General features: G+C 35.2%; 3 protein-coding genes across 3 annotated transcripts; 2 read left to right on the plus strand and 1 right to left on the minus strand.

The window, feature by feature from the left end:
• Nucleotides 1-820: 820 nt before the first annotated feature.
• LOC107030934 (ABC transporter C family member 4) lies at nt 821-10,211 on the plus strand. The gene is made up of 12 exons (XM_015232151.2): nt 821-977; nt 1,500-3,663; nt 4,320-4,640; nt 5,180-5,266; nt 5,379-6,005; nt 6,165-6,329; nt 6,815-7,109; nt 7,849-8,063; nt 8,158-8,463; nt 8,682-8,745; nt 8,863-9,102; nt 9,815-10,211. The coding sequence occupies exons 2-12, from the start codon at nt 1,543-1,545 to the stop codon at nt 9,913-9,915; spliced, it is 4,542 nt and encodes a 1,513-aa protein (XP_015087637.1). The 5' UTR covers nt 821-977; nt 1,500-1,542; the 3' UTR covers nt 9,916-10,211.
• A 655-nt stretch (nt 10,212-10,866) lies between these two features.
• LOC107029315 (nucleolar protein 16) lies at nt 10,867-13,276 on the plus strand. Its single transcript, XM_015230704.2, has 3 exons — nt 10,867-11,298; nt 12,557-12,678; nt 12,765-13,276. The coding sequence occupies exons 1-3, from the start codon at nt 10,947-10,949 to the stop codon at nt 12,879-12,881; spliced, it is 591 nt and encodes a 196-aa protein (XP_015086190.1). The 5' UTR covers nt 10,867-10,946; the 3' UTR covers nt 12,882-13,276.
• A 1,238-nt stretch (nt 13,277-14,514) lies between these two features.
• On the minus strand, nt 14,515-19,264 carry LOC107029754 (probable E3 ubiquitin-protein ligase BAH1-like 1). Its single transcript, XM_015231202.2, has 6 exons — nt 18,746-19,264; nt 17,594-17,838; nt 17,260-17,514; nt 15,583-15,720; nt 15,015-15,073; nt 14,515-14,930 (listed from the first exon to the last, which is right to left on the minus strand). Exons 1-6 carry the CDS (start codon nt 18,942-18,944, stop codon nt 14,825-14,827), a joined length of 1,002 nt encoding a protein of 333 aa, XP_015086688.1. The 5' UTR covers nt 18,945-19,264; the 3' UTR covers nt 14,515-14,824.
• Between the last annotated feature and the right edge of the window lie 814 nt (nt 19,265-20,078).

Below are 20,078 nucleotides of genomic sequence, written 5' to 3' on the forward strand. Positions count from 1 at the left end.
CTTTTCGAAACGAAAAGAATAAATTTTCGAAAAGAATAAATATATTGAAATCTCTTTGTTAAGTATATGCGTTTATTTTTTCATATTTGATTATTTTAGTAACTTTTTTCTTATTTCATCACTTACTTAGTGGAGTTCAAATTTTTCTTTGTCATTTAACTGTCCGTCAATCTTTCGATGATATTTATTTAATTTATTAATTTAAATGTAAAAATTTAAAAGAATTATTTAATTTATTTAAATTTTTAAATCTCTATCTAGTTCCGTCTTTAAATTCGATCGAAGTATTCATAAAATTTCATGTCACACTCGTAAAATCGAGAGCATCTTTGATCCCCCAATATATGGTATATTTAAATCATTTCGCATCTTTCAGGTTAAAATTGTGGTTCTCAATAAATGTTAATGATTTTATATGTCAGAAAATTTTTATAATCATGATTATATCATAAAAAAATAAATATAAAAGTTGAATTTCCAAATTATATTAATTTTCATGATATTTTTCTCAATTTTTTCTATTTGAAGTTTGATTTACTTTTTGATTATGAAAATAACATATAAATGTCCACTTTATAATTTTGATAGCTTCAGAATCAAGAGATTTTAAGTTCGCGTTAAAAAATATTTTATATTTAATTTAAGTTTTTTAATATAATTTTAAATTTAATAAAATTCTAATAAAAATATCAAATTTCAGATAAACGGAGAAAATTTTGAAAAATCAATAACTTTTGATGAGAAAAAAATTGTATTTGGTATTTAACACTTTGCCGGAAGACCACATTGTCTTTGTCGATGAGTTGTTAAAATAAAAACTATATAGTAAAATGACTTCTGACAAAAATTAGGAGTGAAAAATTATAAGTCTACAAAGAAATAGACTTCTTCCAATAATGAACAAAATACACCAAAAAGAGCTAGCTGTTTCTTGTTCTTGAAATACTAATATTTACCCTCTTTGGCTTTCTGTGTTGGTGAGTTTCATTCATAAAGATTAATTTATAATTTTTTTTTTTGCTTGAAACCCAAAAAGCATCTATCTTTATGCATGACAAATTGTTGAGTTTTTTTTTTTTTTTTGTTGAAGAGATTGGATTATTTGATTTTGCCTTTATGATTTGACTGTATAAAATCCTGGAAAAGTTATGAACTTTATGCCGAAGAGAGCTTTTGCTTCATAGCTGTTGTCATGTTGCTGTTAACTTTTGTTAAAGTTGGTTCCTTTTTTGTGTATATATTTTCCATACATTTAGAATCTTTTTATTGTACAATGCTTCAACCAAGCAGCTGACAGTTCTTTTTGGTTAATTACTATGGTCTATGAGTGGTCACTTTCTCCTTCATTTCACATTTTCAGATGTTTTCTTGTGGATTTCTTATCTTTTAGTTCTTTGTCTTTTTTCTTTTCCACCCTTTTTTCTCTATTGTTATGGGGACTGTAATATGTTTTCTTGATGAATATAAAATCAACTTTTTTGGTGTTTTTGTGTGTGCAGGAAGTCAGGGAATGGTGATTCAGTGGGTATAGAAACATAAAGGATGAATCTTGTATGGTTTACCATGGATATTGGAAAAAATATGGCTTGGTTAACATCACTTTCTTGTTCTTCATCCACATTAGAATCTGATTCTGGAGTGGTTGAATGGCTAAGATTCATTTTCCTCTCTCCATGTCCTCAGAGGACTATGTCATCTTCCATTGATCTGTTGCTTTTGCTTATTTTCATGGTGTTTGCAGTACAGAAGTTGTACTCAAAGTGGAGGTCTAATGACCATTCTAATGACTCTGGCATTGACAAGCCTCTCATTGCACACAGCAGGGTTTCTGTAAGAACCAATCTTTGGTTTAAGTTGTCTTTGATTTTGTCAGCTATTTTAGCTATATGTTCTATAGTTTTATGCATTTTGGTTCTTGGGGGAAGTAACCGGTCGCCTTGGAAGGTCATAGATGGAGTATATTGGTTGTTTCAAGCGATTACACATGTTGTGATCACTATACTAATAGCTCATGAGAAAAGATTTCGAGCTGTTTCCCATCCGATGTCCCTGCGTGTGTTCTGGATTGTAAACTTTGTAGTTATGAGTTTGTTCTTTGGTTGTGGGGTTACAAGGTTGGTCTCATTTAAGGAAATTGATTCTAATTTAAGAATGGATGATATAAGTTCATTCGTTGCATTTCCTATTTCTGTTGTTCTTTTCATTGTTGCGATTAAAGGCTCGACCGGAGTTGCGGTAATTAGTGATTCTGAAACTCACATAGAGGATGAAACCAATGGGTATGATGAATCACTTGTGGAGAAATCCAGTGTTACTGGTTTTGCTTCAGCCTCTCTATTATCAAAAACTTTTTGGCTTTGGATGAACCCTTTACTGCAAAAGGGTTACAAGTCACCTCTCAAGATTGATGAAGTTCCTTCGCTTTCGCCACATCATAAAGCAGAAAAAATGTCTCAACTTTTCGAAAGGAATTGGCCTAAACCTGAAGAGAACTCAAAGCATCCTGTCCGAACAACATTGCTGCGTTGCTTCTGGAAGGAAGTTGCATTTACTGCCACCCTTGCAGTAATTAGGGTCTGTGTGATGTATGTAGGGCCAACACTCATAAATAGGTTTGTCGATTACACCGCAGGAAAGCGGACATCTCCTTATGAAGGATACTACCTCATAGGAACTCTCTTAATAGCCAAATTTGTGGAAGTTCTGACCTCTCATCAGTTCAACTTTAACTCCCAGAAGCTTGGAATGCTCATTCGATCCACTCTTATCACTTCTTTGTATAGGAAGGGCTTAAGATTGTCATGCTCAGCTCGTCAGGCTCACGGCGTTGGACAGATTGTAAATTATATGGCTGTGGATGCTCAGCAGCTGTCTGACATGATGCTACAATTACATTCCATTTGGCTCATGCCACTGCAAGTTTCTGTGGCTTTAGCCATCCTTTATACCAGCCTTGGTGCTTCAACCGTTGTAACACTAGCGGGACTTGCAGCAGTCATGGCATTTGTGGTATTTGGAACTAAAAGAAACAACAGGTTTCAAAGTAACATCATGAAGAATCGTGATTCCAGAATGAAGGCCACAAATGAAATGCTTAATTATATGCGCGTTATAAAGTTCCAGGCATGGGAAGAACATTTTAACAAGAGAATTCAATCCTTCCGTGAATCGGAGTACACATGGTTGTCCAATTTCTTGTACTCAATAGCTGGTAATATTGTCGTCTTGTGGAGCGCGCCTCTTCTAGTGGCGACGCTCACTTTTGGAAGTGCAATTTTGTTGGGAATTCCACTTGATGCAGGGACAGTGTTCACTGCTACTGCTCTCTTCAAGATGTTGCAAGAACCAATCAGGGCCTTCCCTCAATCCATGATCTCACTTTCACAAGCAATGATATCTCTTGAAAGATTGGACAAATATATGATCAGTAAGGAGTTAGTGGATAAATCAGTGGAACGACTGGAAGGTTGTGGGAGTACAGTTGCTATGAAGGTGAAAGATGGAACTTTTGGTTGGGATGATGATAACAGTGAAGAAACTCTGAAAGATATAAATTTTGAGATCAGAAAGGGAGACCTTGCAGCTGTAGTAGGGACAGTTGGGTCGGGAAAGTCCTCCCTTCTCGCATCAGTACTTGGTGAGATGCACAAGTTATCGGGTCAGGTATGGATCTTATCCTTGTAAACAGACTGCCAATTACTATTTCTTGTTGTTATCTGCATAGTTTTTTCTGTGTTATTAAAAAATAATGTAGACAAATGTATATAGTGGAAGTCTTATATGAAGAACAATTACAATCAAACTAGTACCTATCAAAATATATTTTTTCTTATAGGTTCACTGATGCATTCTCATTGGTGTATCGTTTGATCTCCACTGAATCAGCACTATTACTTGCCAAACAGTGGCAGACTAATGTGCTTCACTCCTTTTTGCACCAAATCTTAATAGACCTTGCTTCTAATGAACTTTAAACATGTAATGTGAACACCTAATGCAAGATATAAGAACCGAATATTATCATTTATGTTGCATTAGCTGATCAGTTACTTTACACGTCATGTTTTACATTTTTTGCTTGGTTGTCTAACTTCTGGATTAACAATCTTGAATGCTAACACAACCAATGCCAATCAATTAGTTTGTGTTGTCCTCTGTTTGTCCACTCTGGTGCCTCACTGAAACTACGTGGGAGATTCATACTTAATCTACATGAACTAATTCACCTATTTCTTAAATATTGAGTGATATGATAAGAGAATAAATTCCTAAATATCTAACCATCTGCTAACTTGCTTTTGCCTACCCTTGTTCGACAGGTCACAGTTTGTGGTTCAACTGCCTATGTTGCACAAACATCATGGATTCAGAATGGCACAATAGAAGAAAATATCCTGTTTGGTATGCGAATGAACAAAGACAGGTACAAGGAAGTAATCCGGGTTTGTTGCTTGGAGAAGGACTTGGAAATGATGGAGTTTGGAGACCAGACTGAAATAGGAGAGCGTGGCATCAATCTCAGTGGCGGCCAGAAACAGCGAATTCAGCTTGCAAGAGCTGTTTATCAGGACTGTGATATTTATTTACTTGATGATGTCTTCAGTGCAGTTGATGCTCACACTGGCTCTGAGATCTTCAAGGTTAGAACTCTTCAATGTCATACCTCTTGGCAATTTAACTTAAAATGGAAATTACACCGTTCCCTTCTGCTAATTATATGGACTACCAGAGGAAAACAGAACTCTGCTATTTATGGATTTTGGATGACTAGTTTCCTCTGTAAACACACCTCATTTTTCTAGGAGGAAGATGTGAAAGTGGCAAGCAATAAACCCAAAAAACACACCCAAAAAAGATTATTTTCAAGTTTGGCAGGCTTGATCCATGAACTCTTGCTACTTACTGTCCACATTATTTTAGGGACCAAAGAACACCTTCTCCTTCTATGTTAAGTTTAATATGTATAGAAGGAGGCAATATGATGATTCTTGTTATCTCTCCCCCTTTTGAATTCTTATTACTACATTCATTTTCCGTGAAGTTGACAATTTATATAATGCTATATGTGAATACTTTGATTCTTTGACTTGGTGTCTATGTATTTTCAACCATCACACTTTGAAGCTCCGACTTATTTTCTCTTATAATGTCCATCTGAAAATATCATGCTCTTTTGCAGGAATGTGTGAGGGGAATTCTTAAAGATAAAACCATTTTGCTTGTCACGCACCAAGTGGACTTCTTGCATAATGTTGACCTGATCCTTGTAAGTTTTGGAGTGTGGTTCTCATCTTCCTAAAGCTCTTCGGAACCAAGTGTCAAGAGTAGTGTTGTTTGGTTTCTATAGAACCTGAACTATGTGAATTTTTTTCTTGAAGGTCATGCGAGATGGGATGATTGTGCAATCTGGCAAGTATAATGAGTTACTAGAAGCTGGCATGGATTTTAAAGCGCTAGTAGCTGCACATGAAACCTCTTTAGAACTTGTTGATGTGGAAACCAACAATGAAAGCACCGCTTCCCTCGAAGTATCAAAATCTTCTCGCAGATTATCTAGACAGGGGGAAGAAAATGGAGAGGATAACTCTCAACAGTCTACATCTGATAAGGGCAACTCAAAACTTATAAAGGAAGAAGAAAGAGAAACTGGAAAAGTTAGTCTTGGGGTGTACAAGCAATATGTTACTGAAGCTTTTGGATGGTGGGGTGTGGTGCTAGTTTTGTTGTTCTCTTTCTTGTGGCAAGGTTCTCTAATGGCAAGTGATTATTGGCTGGCATATGAAACTTCAGCAGATCGTGCCATGTCCTTCAATCCTTCTTTGTTCATTGAGATATATGGTATTATTGCACTTGTTTCGTCTTTGTTGATAGTGGCCAGGATGTATTTTGTGACACTCATGGGGCTTAAGACTGCCCAAATATTTTTCGGAAAGATTCTTCACAGCATACTGCACGCTCCTATGTCCTTTTTTGACACAACACCTTCTGGAAGAATTCTGAGTCGGGTAACTTTCTGAAAACAATTTTGTGCATTTGCATGTATTTTTAAAGTTTGTTGCTTAGATTATCAATGAAGACTAGCATTCATTGAATGTTTTGCTGATGTCATATTTATATGTAGAAATTTGTTTACTGATGTTGAGATGTTCTGGTTATTTCTGCAGGCATCTAATGATCAGACTAACATTGATGTATTCCTCCCGTTTTTTATGAATCTCACTTTGGCCATGTTTGTCACCCTGCTTGGTATCATCATCATCACATGCCAATATTCTTGGCCAACCACACTACTTTTGATTCCTCTAGGCTGGCTAAATGTCTGGTACCGGGTACGAGCATTCCTTTTCTCTCTCTCTCAGTCTCGTCTTTTTTCTTGTTTGAACTCAAATCCAAATCCATTTCTTAACCTTCTTTTAGAAGCAATTAGTTCTCTGAGCATTTTGCTTGAAATATATGTTGATTAAAAGGGAAACTTCTTAATTTGTTTTGTCCAGCTAAAACTTTTTATTTAAAACGTGGTTAGCCATGTATCTCGTAGTAATTTTTGTTATTATTTGCAACTTTGATCAAAAGATGTGAGACTAGCGTTCTGTTTCTTGATGACTAGATACTAAGCTCACATCTACATTGGTTGCACTAGAATTTTCATTTTTTTATTCACAAGAAAAAGCTTTTGGCAGATAGAAGACATAATTTGTTAAAGTAATTCAATTAGAGCACTTTATATGGCATATTTGGTATCTTTGAAAAGATAAGGACTGCTAATTATGTAGACCGTAATCGAAATAACACTAAATTCATTTCTGGTTTACAGGGATATTATCTTGCAACATCTCGTGAATTGACTCGGCTTGACTCAATTACAAAAGCACCTGTTATTCATCATTTCTCTGAAAGCATCTCAGGTGTTATGACTATACGTTGCTTTAGGAAGCAGGAGATGTTTAGTCAAGAAAACGTTAACCGAGTTGATGCTAATCTGCGAATGGATTTCCACAACAATGGATCCAATGAGTGGTTGGGCTTTCGACTGGAACTGCTTGGAAGCTTGCTTCTCTGTGTTTCTGCAATGTTCATGATTATCTTACCTAGCAGCATCATCAAGCCAGGTATGACACCCGTCCAATGGTCTTTCATGGATTATCAGGAATGCTAGTTTTGATAATCCTTTTCTATTTAGATCTACCTCCTCTACCGAAAAAGGAAATGAGTGAGTAAAGAGAATACACGTTCAGCATAGTGTTTCTATGAATAACTTGCTTGCTATCTACATGTTTCAAGTTAAAATCTTACTTGTGCCTCCGGGCATTTCAATTTTTTTGTATCCTATCCTAATTGTCAATCAGGTTTTGTCAGCAAAAGTTACACATACCTGCTTCACCTCACATATAAATATAGAAAAAGGCTACTGTTACCCCAATCTATGGGAATCACTTGTCTTGAACAACTTTATCTAGAGATCTTTTCCTTCTTGTGTGAAGTAATGCATATAGTACCGTAAGAGAACGTGGAGTTGCTGAATGAAATGTAGTAGGGGAATCCAAGTGATGTACCTTTAAATAATTCTATGATGAGACTGAATTTAGTGGTCATAGTATTTTTTTCTATCTTAGCGATCAGAGGATATTCCATACAAATGGACAAACATTTAGTCATGCATTCATCTGTACTACAAAAAGTAAAAGATTGTCAACCAAGAGTACAAGAAACTTCTAATTTGGACAAGGAAGGCCAGTGGACCAACATGATTCTAGCTTCGTCTATTCTTTCCTTCAGTTTTCGTTGTACTTATCTCTGTGTTTTACCTGGAGCTGAAGTAAACTAATATACTTCTTTTTCTTTTTGCAGAGAATGTTGGCTTATCGTTATCATATGGTTTGTCCCTTAACAGTGTGCTATTCTGGTCCGTCTTTGTGAGTTGCTTCGTGGAAAACAAAATGGTTTCTGTTGAAAGATTAAAACAGTTCTCATGCATACCATCAGAAGCTGAGTGGCGAAAAAGGGATTTTGTCCCATCTTCAGATTGGCCGAACCATGGCAATGTTGAGCTTGAAGACTTACAAGTAATAATTCCAACTGATATTCACTAGCCTACAAATTCTTAACTTTCAAATATGTTACATTGAATCTCTCTATTTTTTTTCTGCTGGTGAACAGGTTAGATATCGTCCAAATACTCCTCTAGTGCTTAAAGGAATTACTCTCAACATTAGAGGGGGAGAGAAGATCGGTGTTGTTGGTCGTACTGGAGGTGGAAAATCAACACTTATTCAAGTTTTCTTCCGCTTGGTGGAGCCTGCAGCTGGAAGAATAGTCATTGACGGCATTGACATATCCAGGCTCGGGCTTCATGATCTTCGATCTCGCTTCGGGATCATTCCTCAAGAACCAGTTCTTTTTGAAGGAACTGTGAGAAGCAACATTGACCCCATTGGACAATATTCAGATGATGAAATTTGGAAGGTAATTTAACTTGCTGAGCGAAATAGTTTACGAACTACCTCAAATGATAACGTAAAATTAGCCATTAGCCAAAGCATGTCTAGACTGCTGAGACTTTTGGATTATAATTCTGTAAGAGCAACATACTAGTTGTTAATGAGAAAAAAAGCAAATACTCCCATACATTGTTCTGTTATCTTCTAGGAATTCCTCTTAACATGAAATCTTGTTCCTTGTAGAGCCTCGATCGCTGCCAACTGAAAGAAGTGGTGTCTTCAAAACCCGAAAAACTTGACTCACCAGGTAACTTTCCCTCTATGTCGTCGTTGTGATTCCCTGCCGAATTACACAATCAACTTTGATGCTCATTGATTATATGTATACTCATAAGTGAATACTACTGTTATTGGGGAATTATAGTTGTTGATAATGGAGATAACTGGAGTGTCGGGCAGAGGCAGCTTCTTTGCTTAGGAAGAGTGATGCTAAAACGCAGCAGACTTCTATTTATGGACGAGGCAACCGCCTCTGTTGATTCACAGACAGATGCTGTGATTCAGAAAATCATCCGTGAGGACTTCAACGCCTGTACTATAATCAGCATTGCCCACAGAATACCAACGGTCATGGACTGTGATAGAGTTCTTGTTGTAGATGCAGGTTCGGATTTCTCTCCTCTTACTTTGTGCCGTATTTTGAATCTGGTAAATGATATTTTATCTTTATGTGATGAACATTTCAAATATAGCATAGTCAGTAAGTTCTTGGCCTATTTGGTTTGAGCTTTCCCTTTGCCTAATTTTGTGAGTTTCATACAACATCAAACTAGAGGCTTATGCTACTGTAGCATATTATGCTGATCGTCTCCTTCACGCCTCCAATCCCCGACCTCCCTTCCCCGCACCATCTTCATTCTGCCGTCTTTTGCTTACTTACCAAACACTAAAAAAATAAGAAAACCACGTGTTCTCTAGGAAATATGTTTTCATGGAGAACATTTAACTTCATAGCACACACAACCATAGGGGACCGTTTGGTAGATAATTCGGAGCGAGTTATGAAGGAATTAAATCCTACATAAGTAATAGCATGTTTGACGAGTGGTTTGAAAGTAAGTTATTCATGTATAAAACTAACCACGGTGTTTGGTTTGCAATATACAAACCAACATAACTAATAATACATGGATTCGCTCATAACTAATCCTTGCATTGTTAATAATACCTGCAGTACTCTTACAAGCTATCAAACGACCCTTTGATGTAGTGATTCAACCTACTATAGCCTGTTATCTGTCTTTTCTTTTTCGGTGTTGTCCGTGTATAGAACTTAAAATTCTTTTCTTAACCCCAAACATCTTATTTTCATGCAGGAATAGCAAAAGAGTTTGACAAACCATCTCATTTGCTGGAAAGGCCTTCACTTTTTGGGGCTTTGGTTCAAGAATATGCCAACAGATCATCTGAGCTCTAACCACACACCATTTTGGCTTTTCTTGGTGTTTTGCTTTGTAATTTGCAAAATACCTATCCAAATATTTACAAATAGTATCATCTCCCACTAGTCTATTTTGTAAATTTTGTTGAGTTGTAACAATATTGCCATTAAAACAATAGTAGTTGCTGTTTCCATTAATAAAAAACAAGGTTATTTTATCTAGGCTGATTATTTCTCTTCCAATCCTCAAACGGTTAGAGTTTGCAGATGGACTTGTGTTTGGTTATACTTTTTGTAAAGAATATTTGAAATAATGTTTATGTTTGAATGTATTAGAGATAACTTCAAAAGTGAAAAGTAAGTCGGAAAATAGGTCTCATGCATTTAAATTTTAGAGAAGTTTTTGTGTGTGTTTTCAAGCGTCCGTTATGTAAATAAATTAATTTTCACTGATTTGTCTCAATAAGGTGTAAACCTAAAGTTTAGTTTTAATTAAAGGTAAAAAAGTATAACTAAAGGAGGTGGTATAAGGTGTATGGTTAACTTATCAATGTAAATGTGTTGTAAAAACACTTTATAAGTGCAAATGCTCAATTAAAACAAATTATAATCGAGTAAAAGCTCTTAATACGAATCATCGATCCTTGATCCTTCTTGTGAGATATCACCTTATGCACTAACTCAACCATCCTTACGAGTGTAAAATAAAAAAGCCAATTTAAAAAAAAACATGTAAAATATTTAGGTTTTTCGAGTTTTATATCTGAACAATCAGGTGTGTGAGTTTTCATTTAAATTATCACCAATTAATTATCAAAACACACTAAACTTTCTGTTATTCTTTTTATCTCCTTAAAGTATCACCTTCGTTCAGATAAATTTAAATAATTATTCTACATTTGATAGTTAAAAGTATGGAACTCGAAAAGAAAAAAAAAAAGAAAAAAAAGTCATTACCCTCACTTATATATTTATTTTGAAAATTTATAAATTAGACTTGTCAAAACTATCAATAGGGTTTATCAAAGCACAATCTCCTTAAACCCTAGCCCCTCTTTCACACAGAGATGGGTGGATCACGGCGGAAGTACAAGAGATCCAGAGCAAAAGTGAGAGTGGGTTTGCCGAAGAAGAACCCTAATGTGTTCAAACCGGCGTTTTCTCTTCCACCGAAGCTCCGGTCACTGGTCAACTCTCATTGGGATGATAAAGGCAGCGTAATCGATAATTACAAGTCATTCGGCGTCGTTTCGAACCCTAATTTGCTTGGTGTTCGTTGCCGGACCTCTCATATGATTGAAACTGACTCTCTTCAAGTTCCGCCGCCGAAGAAGCTGCCACCTACCTCTGAGGATGATGATGATGATGCCGATGCGTTTGAGGATTTGGATGATTCTGGCAGTGAGGTTGAGGAAGACGGTGAGTCTGTTTTGGCAGTACTTTTAGTTGCTGTTCACTGTAGGAATTCAATTGTTTTGATTAACTATGCCGACTCAATCTCAGACTTCATATTTATTTTGCTCCATTTTCATTAATATTATTGCTAAAAATTTAGTCTTTTGAGGTAAATTGAGGGTTTACTATAACTAGAGGTTGTTAACATTGATGAACAGGTCTCTAACAAGATTAAAAAGATTCTTGATAAACACCTAATGTAAGCTTAACTGCAATTAAACATTAGTCCCAGCTGGTTGGTGTTGCTATTTTGTTTACTCTGGAAAAGTTGTGGTATTGCTATTTTGTTTTACTCCACGAAAAGTTATGGCAAGCTAAAAGTTCTATGATGTAGCGCGACTATACTTCGACTGGGATTATGTCATAATGCTAATGTTGTTTGATATATTAAATGCATAGATTTCACACTTTTTATATCAACTTAGTGAAAGAAGTCTGATAAGATATACTATCTGTGTGCTGAGATAAATTTCTTTAGCTTGGTTGTTGAGTTTGTTGGAGCTTTTATGAGCTGTGGGTTGTTGAGTTTGTTGGAGCTTTTATGAGCTGTGGGTTGTTGAGTTTGTTGTAGTGTTTCTGAGCTGTGGGTTACCGTAGTGGATGTGTATATTAGATTATGAAACACACATGTTTTGTACCTTTTTACTTCAACTTCATAACTTGTGTCACCAGAAAGAAAAATACTTCTATAATGAAGGTAAAGGAAGTGGCAGCTTTCTGCTAAAGAAAAATACCTTTAGGTTCTTTTTCCTCTTCTCTCTGAAAGAAGTCATTTGTATCCTTTTGGTATGGAACCTTTACATCGTGTCTGGAATGTTTCAAATGATAGTTGGAACTTCCATGCTTAGCAGTATTCTATTGGAAAATGAAAGCACTATGCACAATTTTTGCGTCATGGAGAAGAATCTTCCAATTAGGTTAGTAAGAGTTCATCCATGAGAGCAGGAGAGATCGGGATAGCAAGAGGCTGCACATGGAAATGCAAGTTAAATAGTCTTTTAGGATGAAATATGAATAACGAATTACTTTTGCAGAACTAAGATAATGTCTGGATTTCCATTTTACTCTTCCAACTGCATACGGGCATGATAAATGATAATAGTCGTTGAAGGTGACCTGTTATATTTATTATATAGCTGTGAAGAAGATCCAAGTCAAAAATGAGTCTGATCCTCGGTACTCCATAATACTAATATGCGGTATTTTGATTCTTGAAATATAGATCTTAAGTCAGCACTTGGGAAGAAACGAAGGGATGGAAAAAGTGCCCCTCTGCAACCACTGACTACCATACAACGAGTTTATATTAGCAGGCTTGTGGAGGAGTATGGAGATGATTATCAGGTAATAATGGGAGATCTACAAAATTATTTTAGCATGTATTTGCTCTGTTTTTTCTCACTGGAGACTGTTTTTCTCCCTCTTTGCAGAGCATGTTCATGGACATAAAACTCAATAAGATGCAGCATTCTGTAGCAACATTAGAGAAACTCTGCAAAAGATATGACATGTACAAGGATAAAAATCCGTTACTTGTTGGCACTTAAGACACAATCCGGGATAATTCACATGACAATATGATTCTCACTAGATCCAAGAATCGGTAGGGTCACTCATTCATCAGGGCTGATCTAGTGGCTTTCCTTTTTCTTTTCTCTCTTCGCCTTTTGGTTTATTAGTTTCGAATGGAAGAGCGGGTGGTTGTGTGATTGTAAGCCAATCTTGACGCACCAGAGTTCTTGTATGAGGCTGCATTTACAGTAGTGACGGGAATGAAGAGAGCCCAGATGCAGTATTTATAGCTTATTTTCCCTTTCTGTTGTTGAATTTTGTGGTTTCATGTAAAATCAGATAGGTGCCGGATGGTGGCTGTTTATTTATAATACTACTCTTGATAGGAATTAGTAGTCTCTACATTTTTTACGGGTTCCTTTGCGCTGCACCATAATTGTTCATTCTTTTGAAGTGTGATTTCTATTGTAGTCGTGTGCTCATTTCTAAAATCATACCTAACTTTAACTTCTGAAGAGTAAATCATGTCACATACAATCTCTCAAAAGGTAAATCCTATCTTGGTACTTTTTTTTATTTTGGTTCCCACCCAGACCCGGTGTTCGGAGCCTACATTGGAGGTTTGACTAATTTTGGATCGCGCACTGCAGGGCCCATTTAGGGGTGACGCTTCCAACATAATTTTCTCTATATCCAAGGCACGAATCCGAGACCTTTGGTTAAGGGTGAAACACTTCCATAAGTGCACCACAACATGGTACATTAGAGTTGGACTAGAACTAGGCTAGATAAGGGTAGTATTAGTAGTTAACCTCTACTCTTGTACTTACATATCCTAGTCTTAGGCCAGATAAGGGTTGTAATAGTAGTTAACCTCTACTCTTGTACTTACATATCCTAGTCTTAGTCCAACTTTTAACTCCTTAACAGCCAACACAGTTGTACCATGTTGATCAACTTGATCCTCATCTTTAACAATTTCTTCTCTGATCCAACTTCAAATGGTGTTGTAAAATGCTCAATATTTGTTCTTAACCACCAAGGGATATTATGGAATTTATAATCTTGTCATCCATAATTAAAGTTCTCATGTTCGAATAGAGTGGAGAAGTTCTTAATAAGAAGTGTTTCCCATTAATGCAAATCAAGATTTTGAACCAGGGAAATCCAAATACTAAATGATTAAGCAAACAAAAACAAATAGAATCTTAGCTTAAACGAACTGAATGTTTATTTGAACGATTGATGTTGAAGAATCAACGAGTGAGCCAATAGTGAAGTCCAGAGCAGGAGCATTAAGGTAGGCAATGGCAGCTTCCTGCCTTCCTGGTGGAATTTAGCAAAGTTACTGAAAATCCACACCACCTACCCTAGCAAGAGTTGTGCTCTCGCAGAAAAGAGGGAAATTGAGAGGAAAAAAAAAGGAGATATTATATGTCATAGACATTTACGTGACTATAGTATCATTAATTGGTAAGTTGAACATTTTAAAGCTAAATTATTACTGAATAGAAGCGTGACATTCTTTTTTTTTTTTTAAAAAAAAGCAAAGAATATTAGATAAATTGATAACGAGGGAGTAATTGGAGACTTGAGTTCCACAACGAATGTTCTTATAAAATTAAGGCTTAAGTTATTTAACCCAACCAGCCCAGCGAGCTGGAGTGCTTCAACCCAAAAACACAAAAAATTTGACAAAATCATGCAGTTATTTACAGATTCCAGCACTTGTTCAGAGCATGAACAGTAGAACCATAAAGAAACGTAAAAAAAAATCTATGTTCTTCTCGAATTCCTCAAAAAGGGAACCACACTCGTTTTTGATACTCCATAAAGATTGCTGTAAAAATGCAATAATTTTGGAGGATCCGAAATGGGTACAACAACATTTTGAAGGATCCTAGCAACATAAAAGAAAATGCAGGAGAAACAAATGCTACTCTTAATTCTAGAGTTACCATGAGACTACTATTATCGTTCAGACGCCCATAAATGCCCGACACTGAGATTCCCAATGCTCCTTAGCAAGCCTAAGTCTCTCTACTCTCTCGGTCTGAAGGCGCTCTTTCCAATACTCGGGGCAACTGTTCAAAAATGTGGAAGTGAGTCAGAACAAACAGAAGCAACAAGAGCGGAAAACGTATAAACTACCACAGAAGAAAGAACACCTTCTACTCAGTAGAATGTTAAGCTCTTCCAGATGCACAGCACTTTCATACACTCCTTCCTGAATCACACAACAAAAATATATGAGATGAAGGTTACATAATACTAGCACAAGTAAATCACAATTGCAGAAGAATAGTCTTTGCAGAGAAGCTAGAAAACAGAGAGATCAACCATAAACGAACATATACCATTGAATGTTAATTTCTTTCCAACTTATGTCAATCACTAAAATAATGTTCCAAAATTTCTTAAGAACAGTATTCTCTGCAAGCAGGCACATCTTCGTATTCCTCATGAGTTAAAAACATGTTAACTTTTACTTGTTTCAGTGACCGAGGCAGGAAATCTGCTATATATTGTTAAAAGAGGAAACAATTCCAGAGGAATAGTTTGATCTAAGTAACTTGTTCTTGTTTATCCTCTCTGACGTGAAATATCACTCAGTTAAACATTGGTAATTTGGTATTCAGTGTTCAAGAAAACTGGTGCTTCTAACATATTACTCACAAGCATGAAACTATGCTACATGTTCGAGCCACTGATTAAATACCAAAAAGTTTAGCTAACCTCTCGGCAGAGAGGGCATTTTTCCTTGTGATTTGCCGCTTGCAGTCCATCAACTATGGTCACTGATGCAACTTTGCAAGCACAGATATAGCAGAATATATGACCACAAGTGAGAGATACTGGGTCAAACACGGTATCCTGCATAAACAGATGTATTTACAGCACAGTTAGTTTCCGCTTTATATATCCAGCATGCTAAATGGATGACAAAAAATAAATCCAATTGGGAAGTTTCCGCATGGACTGCTAGGATATAAGGCAATAACATGTTTATTTGAAGTGATATGCTGAAACTTACAGAGGTAACAATCTTTCAGCTAAGCTACACTAACAACTGGTGACATGCAACATAATTGTAAGTCAAAACAAGAGATGTATTTACAGCACAAAGTTTAAAGAATGATCATTTGTGATCTAAAACAAGTCATACATATTTGTTTGGCTATAAATCATCTCGTTGAAGTAAAATGAATTTTTTTAAGTTCATTTGTGATCTAAAACAAGTCATATCATGCATTTTGGGACTGACTTCAAAGAAGAAAGAGTGACAGAAATCGAGACAGAGGGAGTAATAAGTAAAGTGCTGATATTCTTATTTGGCTAACCAAATACATATGGAAGCTTGTCCAAATTCATTTCAACAACTAAATCAAGGGTTGTACCTATTGAAAACCTAATGTTAATTAAATATGTACTCATTAGATACATGATGCTGACACGGCACTGTGTGTTTCACATCTCATTCGAGACATGATTTTACTTTTAGATTAGAATTTCCTAGATAATGATTTTATTGCTCGAATGAACATTTTAATTGGATGATTGTGGGGGAATGATAAATTATTTAGGTAATTTGATATGAATACTTCATTAGGATGTTCATTTTTTAGGAAAAAGACACTCAACTTATAGGCTCACAATCAAAAATCCGAAATAACCAAACTTTAATCATACTTGCTCAAAATTGAGCATGAATTTTGGACTCCAATAGATTGGATTAGTAGGTGGCTATCCTATTATTTATGTAGTGTACTCGACATGAGATAAAAAGACCGTAATCCAGTTCATAATACTTGGATGATATCCCAATTCTGGGGGATACTATGCCCAAGTACCCAACATGATAACCAAACAACTACTGTGTGATTGGAGGTTACAACCTATGAAAAGTTCAAGAGCCAAAGAATAATGTTATCTCTATCTGAACAAGGAGATCATTTAAATGCATGCAACTTCAAATGATTACTTTGACTGGCTCTTAGATTACAAGTTGTAACCAACTTATCACTTGGTCCAAGCGCGGATAAATTGATTACAGACTAGAGAAGAACCATTTGTCACTGTCGCTAAGAACCAGCTAACACAAAATAACAGAGTTTCATACTATATTGACATCATATGCAAAGGTTTCGATTCAATAAATTTGAAGTCTGATGCTTTCGTATGCAAAGGTTTCTAATTGTTCAGCAACAGTAAGATGATTTCTCTTTATTAAAGCAAAAGAGACGTGTCTTAAACCACACAAACAATCAAGTTAGCCTTCTACAGTATTGTGTTCAAGCCAAATTTTGAATGTGATACTCAATTTATAGGGATTTTTTCCCCAGTGCTGGTGATGGGAGTAATACTTGGCTAATAACATTAAAGACGAGATATGGAGAAAGAGAGAGCACGTACCAAGCAAATAGAACAGGTCAAATCAATATCAAGCTTGATAGAATCAAAGAGCTCACAAGTGAGGGATGGTTTCCCTTCTTTGAATACCAGGGAGCAACCATCAAAAAGTGCAAGAGCCTTCCCATTTTTGGCCTTATTTTCTCTCAAATTGATGTGAAAAGCCATAAGTTCACACAGCCAGGGGGACTGAAGGATCTCAATGTGCATACTTTGAGCTTGTGACTTGAATGCCTGGCCTTGCTTAGAATAGTGAATCTACAGATAGACAGGAGTAGTTAATAAATGAAAAAAAACTAAGTTAATATGTTGAATTAATAGTCCAAAAGGGAAATACCTTGTCATATTTCTTAAGTATTTTACGCACGGCAATTGCGTTGATTATAGCATAGGTGACTAGATCTTTTCCTTCTTGAACTAAAGCAATATGGTTTCCTTGAATTTTTTCTTTGAGCAAGATAAGATATTTGCGGAAACCTGATGAGAGATGCAGTTCAAGCAATTTCTGCGCACGTTTATTGAAGCTGCCAACCACTTCAGACATCTCCTTAAGGAGAGATGGAAAAAAGCTTCCATCACATACTACATAAGGCAGGAAAATTTATTAGAAGCTTTAAGTGATGACTGATATGAGATATATTAACAAATATAAAGACAGTTTCAGATTTTACAAGCTTTAACATTGTTCTGGTGCATAAATTGTAAAAAAACTTCAGAAGCTTGGGAATATCTTTGCTTCTTTTTCACCAAAATCAAGCTACCCTGTATGAAGTTAATCCGAGTATCGTTCTAGTGCAACTATTATAAAAAACACAAAAGGTAGCAAATTCATTTACCCCTTTTTCTGGATTGCCAACTTTAAGCTACCCTATACAAAATCATTTGAACATGCAACAATAGATGAAACTAAAACAACAAAGGTAGTCATCACAAATGAATCAATTTTATCTCAACAGATAAACATGTACAAGCAAACAAAAAATTTATGCACTTACCAGTATTAAAGTAGTCTTAGTGCATGAATTGTCAAAAAACTCAAAAAGGGGCAAACTAATTTACTTTTTTCTTTTTACACCAAATTCAAGCTATTCTTTTTTCTTAGTGTCCACTGTCCACTAATTCCACGGAATACCTTCTACCTCACCTGCCACAAATAGCAAGTAACTCTAGTACTTTCATCTATGCTAGGATTCGAACCCAAGACCTAGTAATTCTTAACCAAATTTAACCCCTTCACCAGACTAATTCGCATGATATCTGTCACCTCCCACAAAATAGATGTAGCTGATAACTTTGTCCATCAAAACTAGGGCGAAATCAGCTACTCTACTGTGATTTAAACCTAAGAACTAGTAATTCTTAATAAAATTCAACTACTGTATACAAAATCATCCAAAATCAACCACAGATTTACATAAATTTAATCAATCACAGTATAATTCAACATATATTAAATCAATCACAGTATAATTCAACAGATCAAACAAACCAGAGCATTGATGCTGCGAGCAACTGGAGCTATCATGAACAATATTGTTATCTCCAGACAGACCAACAACACTTCGTGATTGATGACATTTTCGACATTTCTTCAAAATTTTCTTCAATTTCTTCAAACCTACCCGCGGCAACTTCTTATTCCGGCATTGACCTTCCATATACTCCTCATATTTCTTACAAAACTTCATTTCCAAAATTCAAAAAATTGTTCCAAATCTGAGAATTTTCCCCAAAAAAACAAACTGCGAGCACTTAATAGTGAAAAAAAAAATACTGAAAAATCTCCGTTTGTTTTTCCTCACTGTTTATCTACTTTAATGGCGGAAACACTGACTATATCTGTATCCTTTAATGGCGGAATCACTTACACATGACAATTGTGATGATCACAAATTAATTAATTTGAAAAAAAAAATCAGAGAAATTCACGGAAAAAGAGAAAGATTTTCGAAAATTGGAAAAAGTTGTTAAATATTATGGTATGTGGTGGAATTTGTGGGCTTTTTCAAGGTGGAGTTTCTATTTAAATTTGGCATAATATTATAAACGCAATTTGCCAAAATTAGTATAAGTATTTAATTATGTATTTAACAAAGTCAAATATATGAGTTTATTTGGATTGTATGAATTTAAGTAGTTTTAAAGTATAAGTAATGAAAATTACCTTTTTAAGTGTTGGAGTTGATTTTTATAAAAATCGGTATTTGGTTATATTCTATTATGAAACTTCATTGTCAAGTATTATGAGTAGGGAAAAGGGTCTGATATACCCTTCAACTTTGTCATTTGGAGCTGATATACCCCTCGTTATAAAAGTGGCTCATATATATATGCCCTTACCGTTATACAAACGGCTCACATATACCCCTTCCATTACAAAATGGCTCATATATACCCTTCATTTAACGGAAGTTAATAAATTCGTTTAAAATTTATATTTATTGCTTCTAATTTTTTTTAAAAAAATTATTTAGGAGTATATATGATTCTTCTATCAAAGTTCAAGGTATATTTTAATTTTTTTCATACATAAATTATTTTTTGATTTCTTTTATTATAACTATTTGAGTTTCTTATTCTTATTTTGTTTTTTTCTTTCATTCCTTAGTTTAAAGAGAAAAAAAATTAAACTATTTTTTTTGTGTGCATTGTAATTTAATTTCGTATTCGAAGAAAAAATTTGGTCATCTACAATAAGTTTTACAAGAATATTAGTGAAACATCAATAAATTTGATTATCAAAATAATAATTATAAATTAGTCATTGAAACAAAAAAAAGTCAAAAAAATATGTTTGACGAGGATTAAATTTACTCATATGG

Source organism: Solanum pennellii, chromosome 9, assembly GCF_001406875.1.
Source record: "Solanum pennellii chromosome 9, SPENNV200".
Taxonomy (NCBI): domain Eukaryota; kingdom Viridiplantae; phylum Streptophyta; class Magnoliopsida; order Solanales; family Solanaceae; genus Solanum; species Solanum pennellii.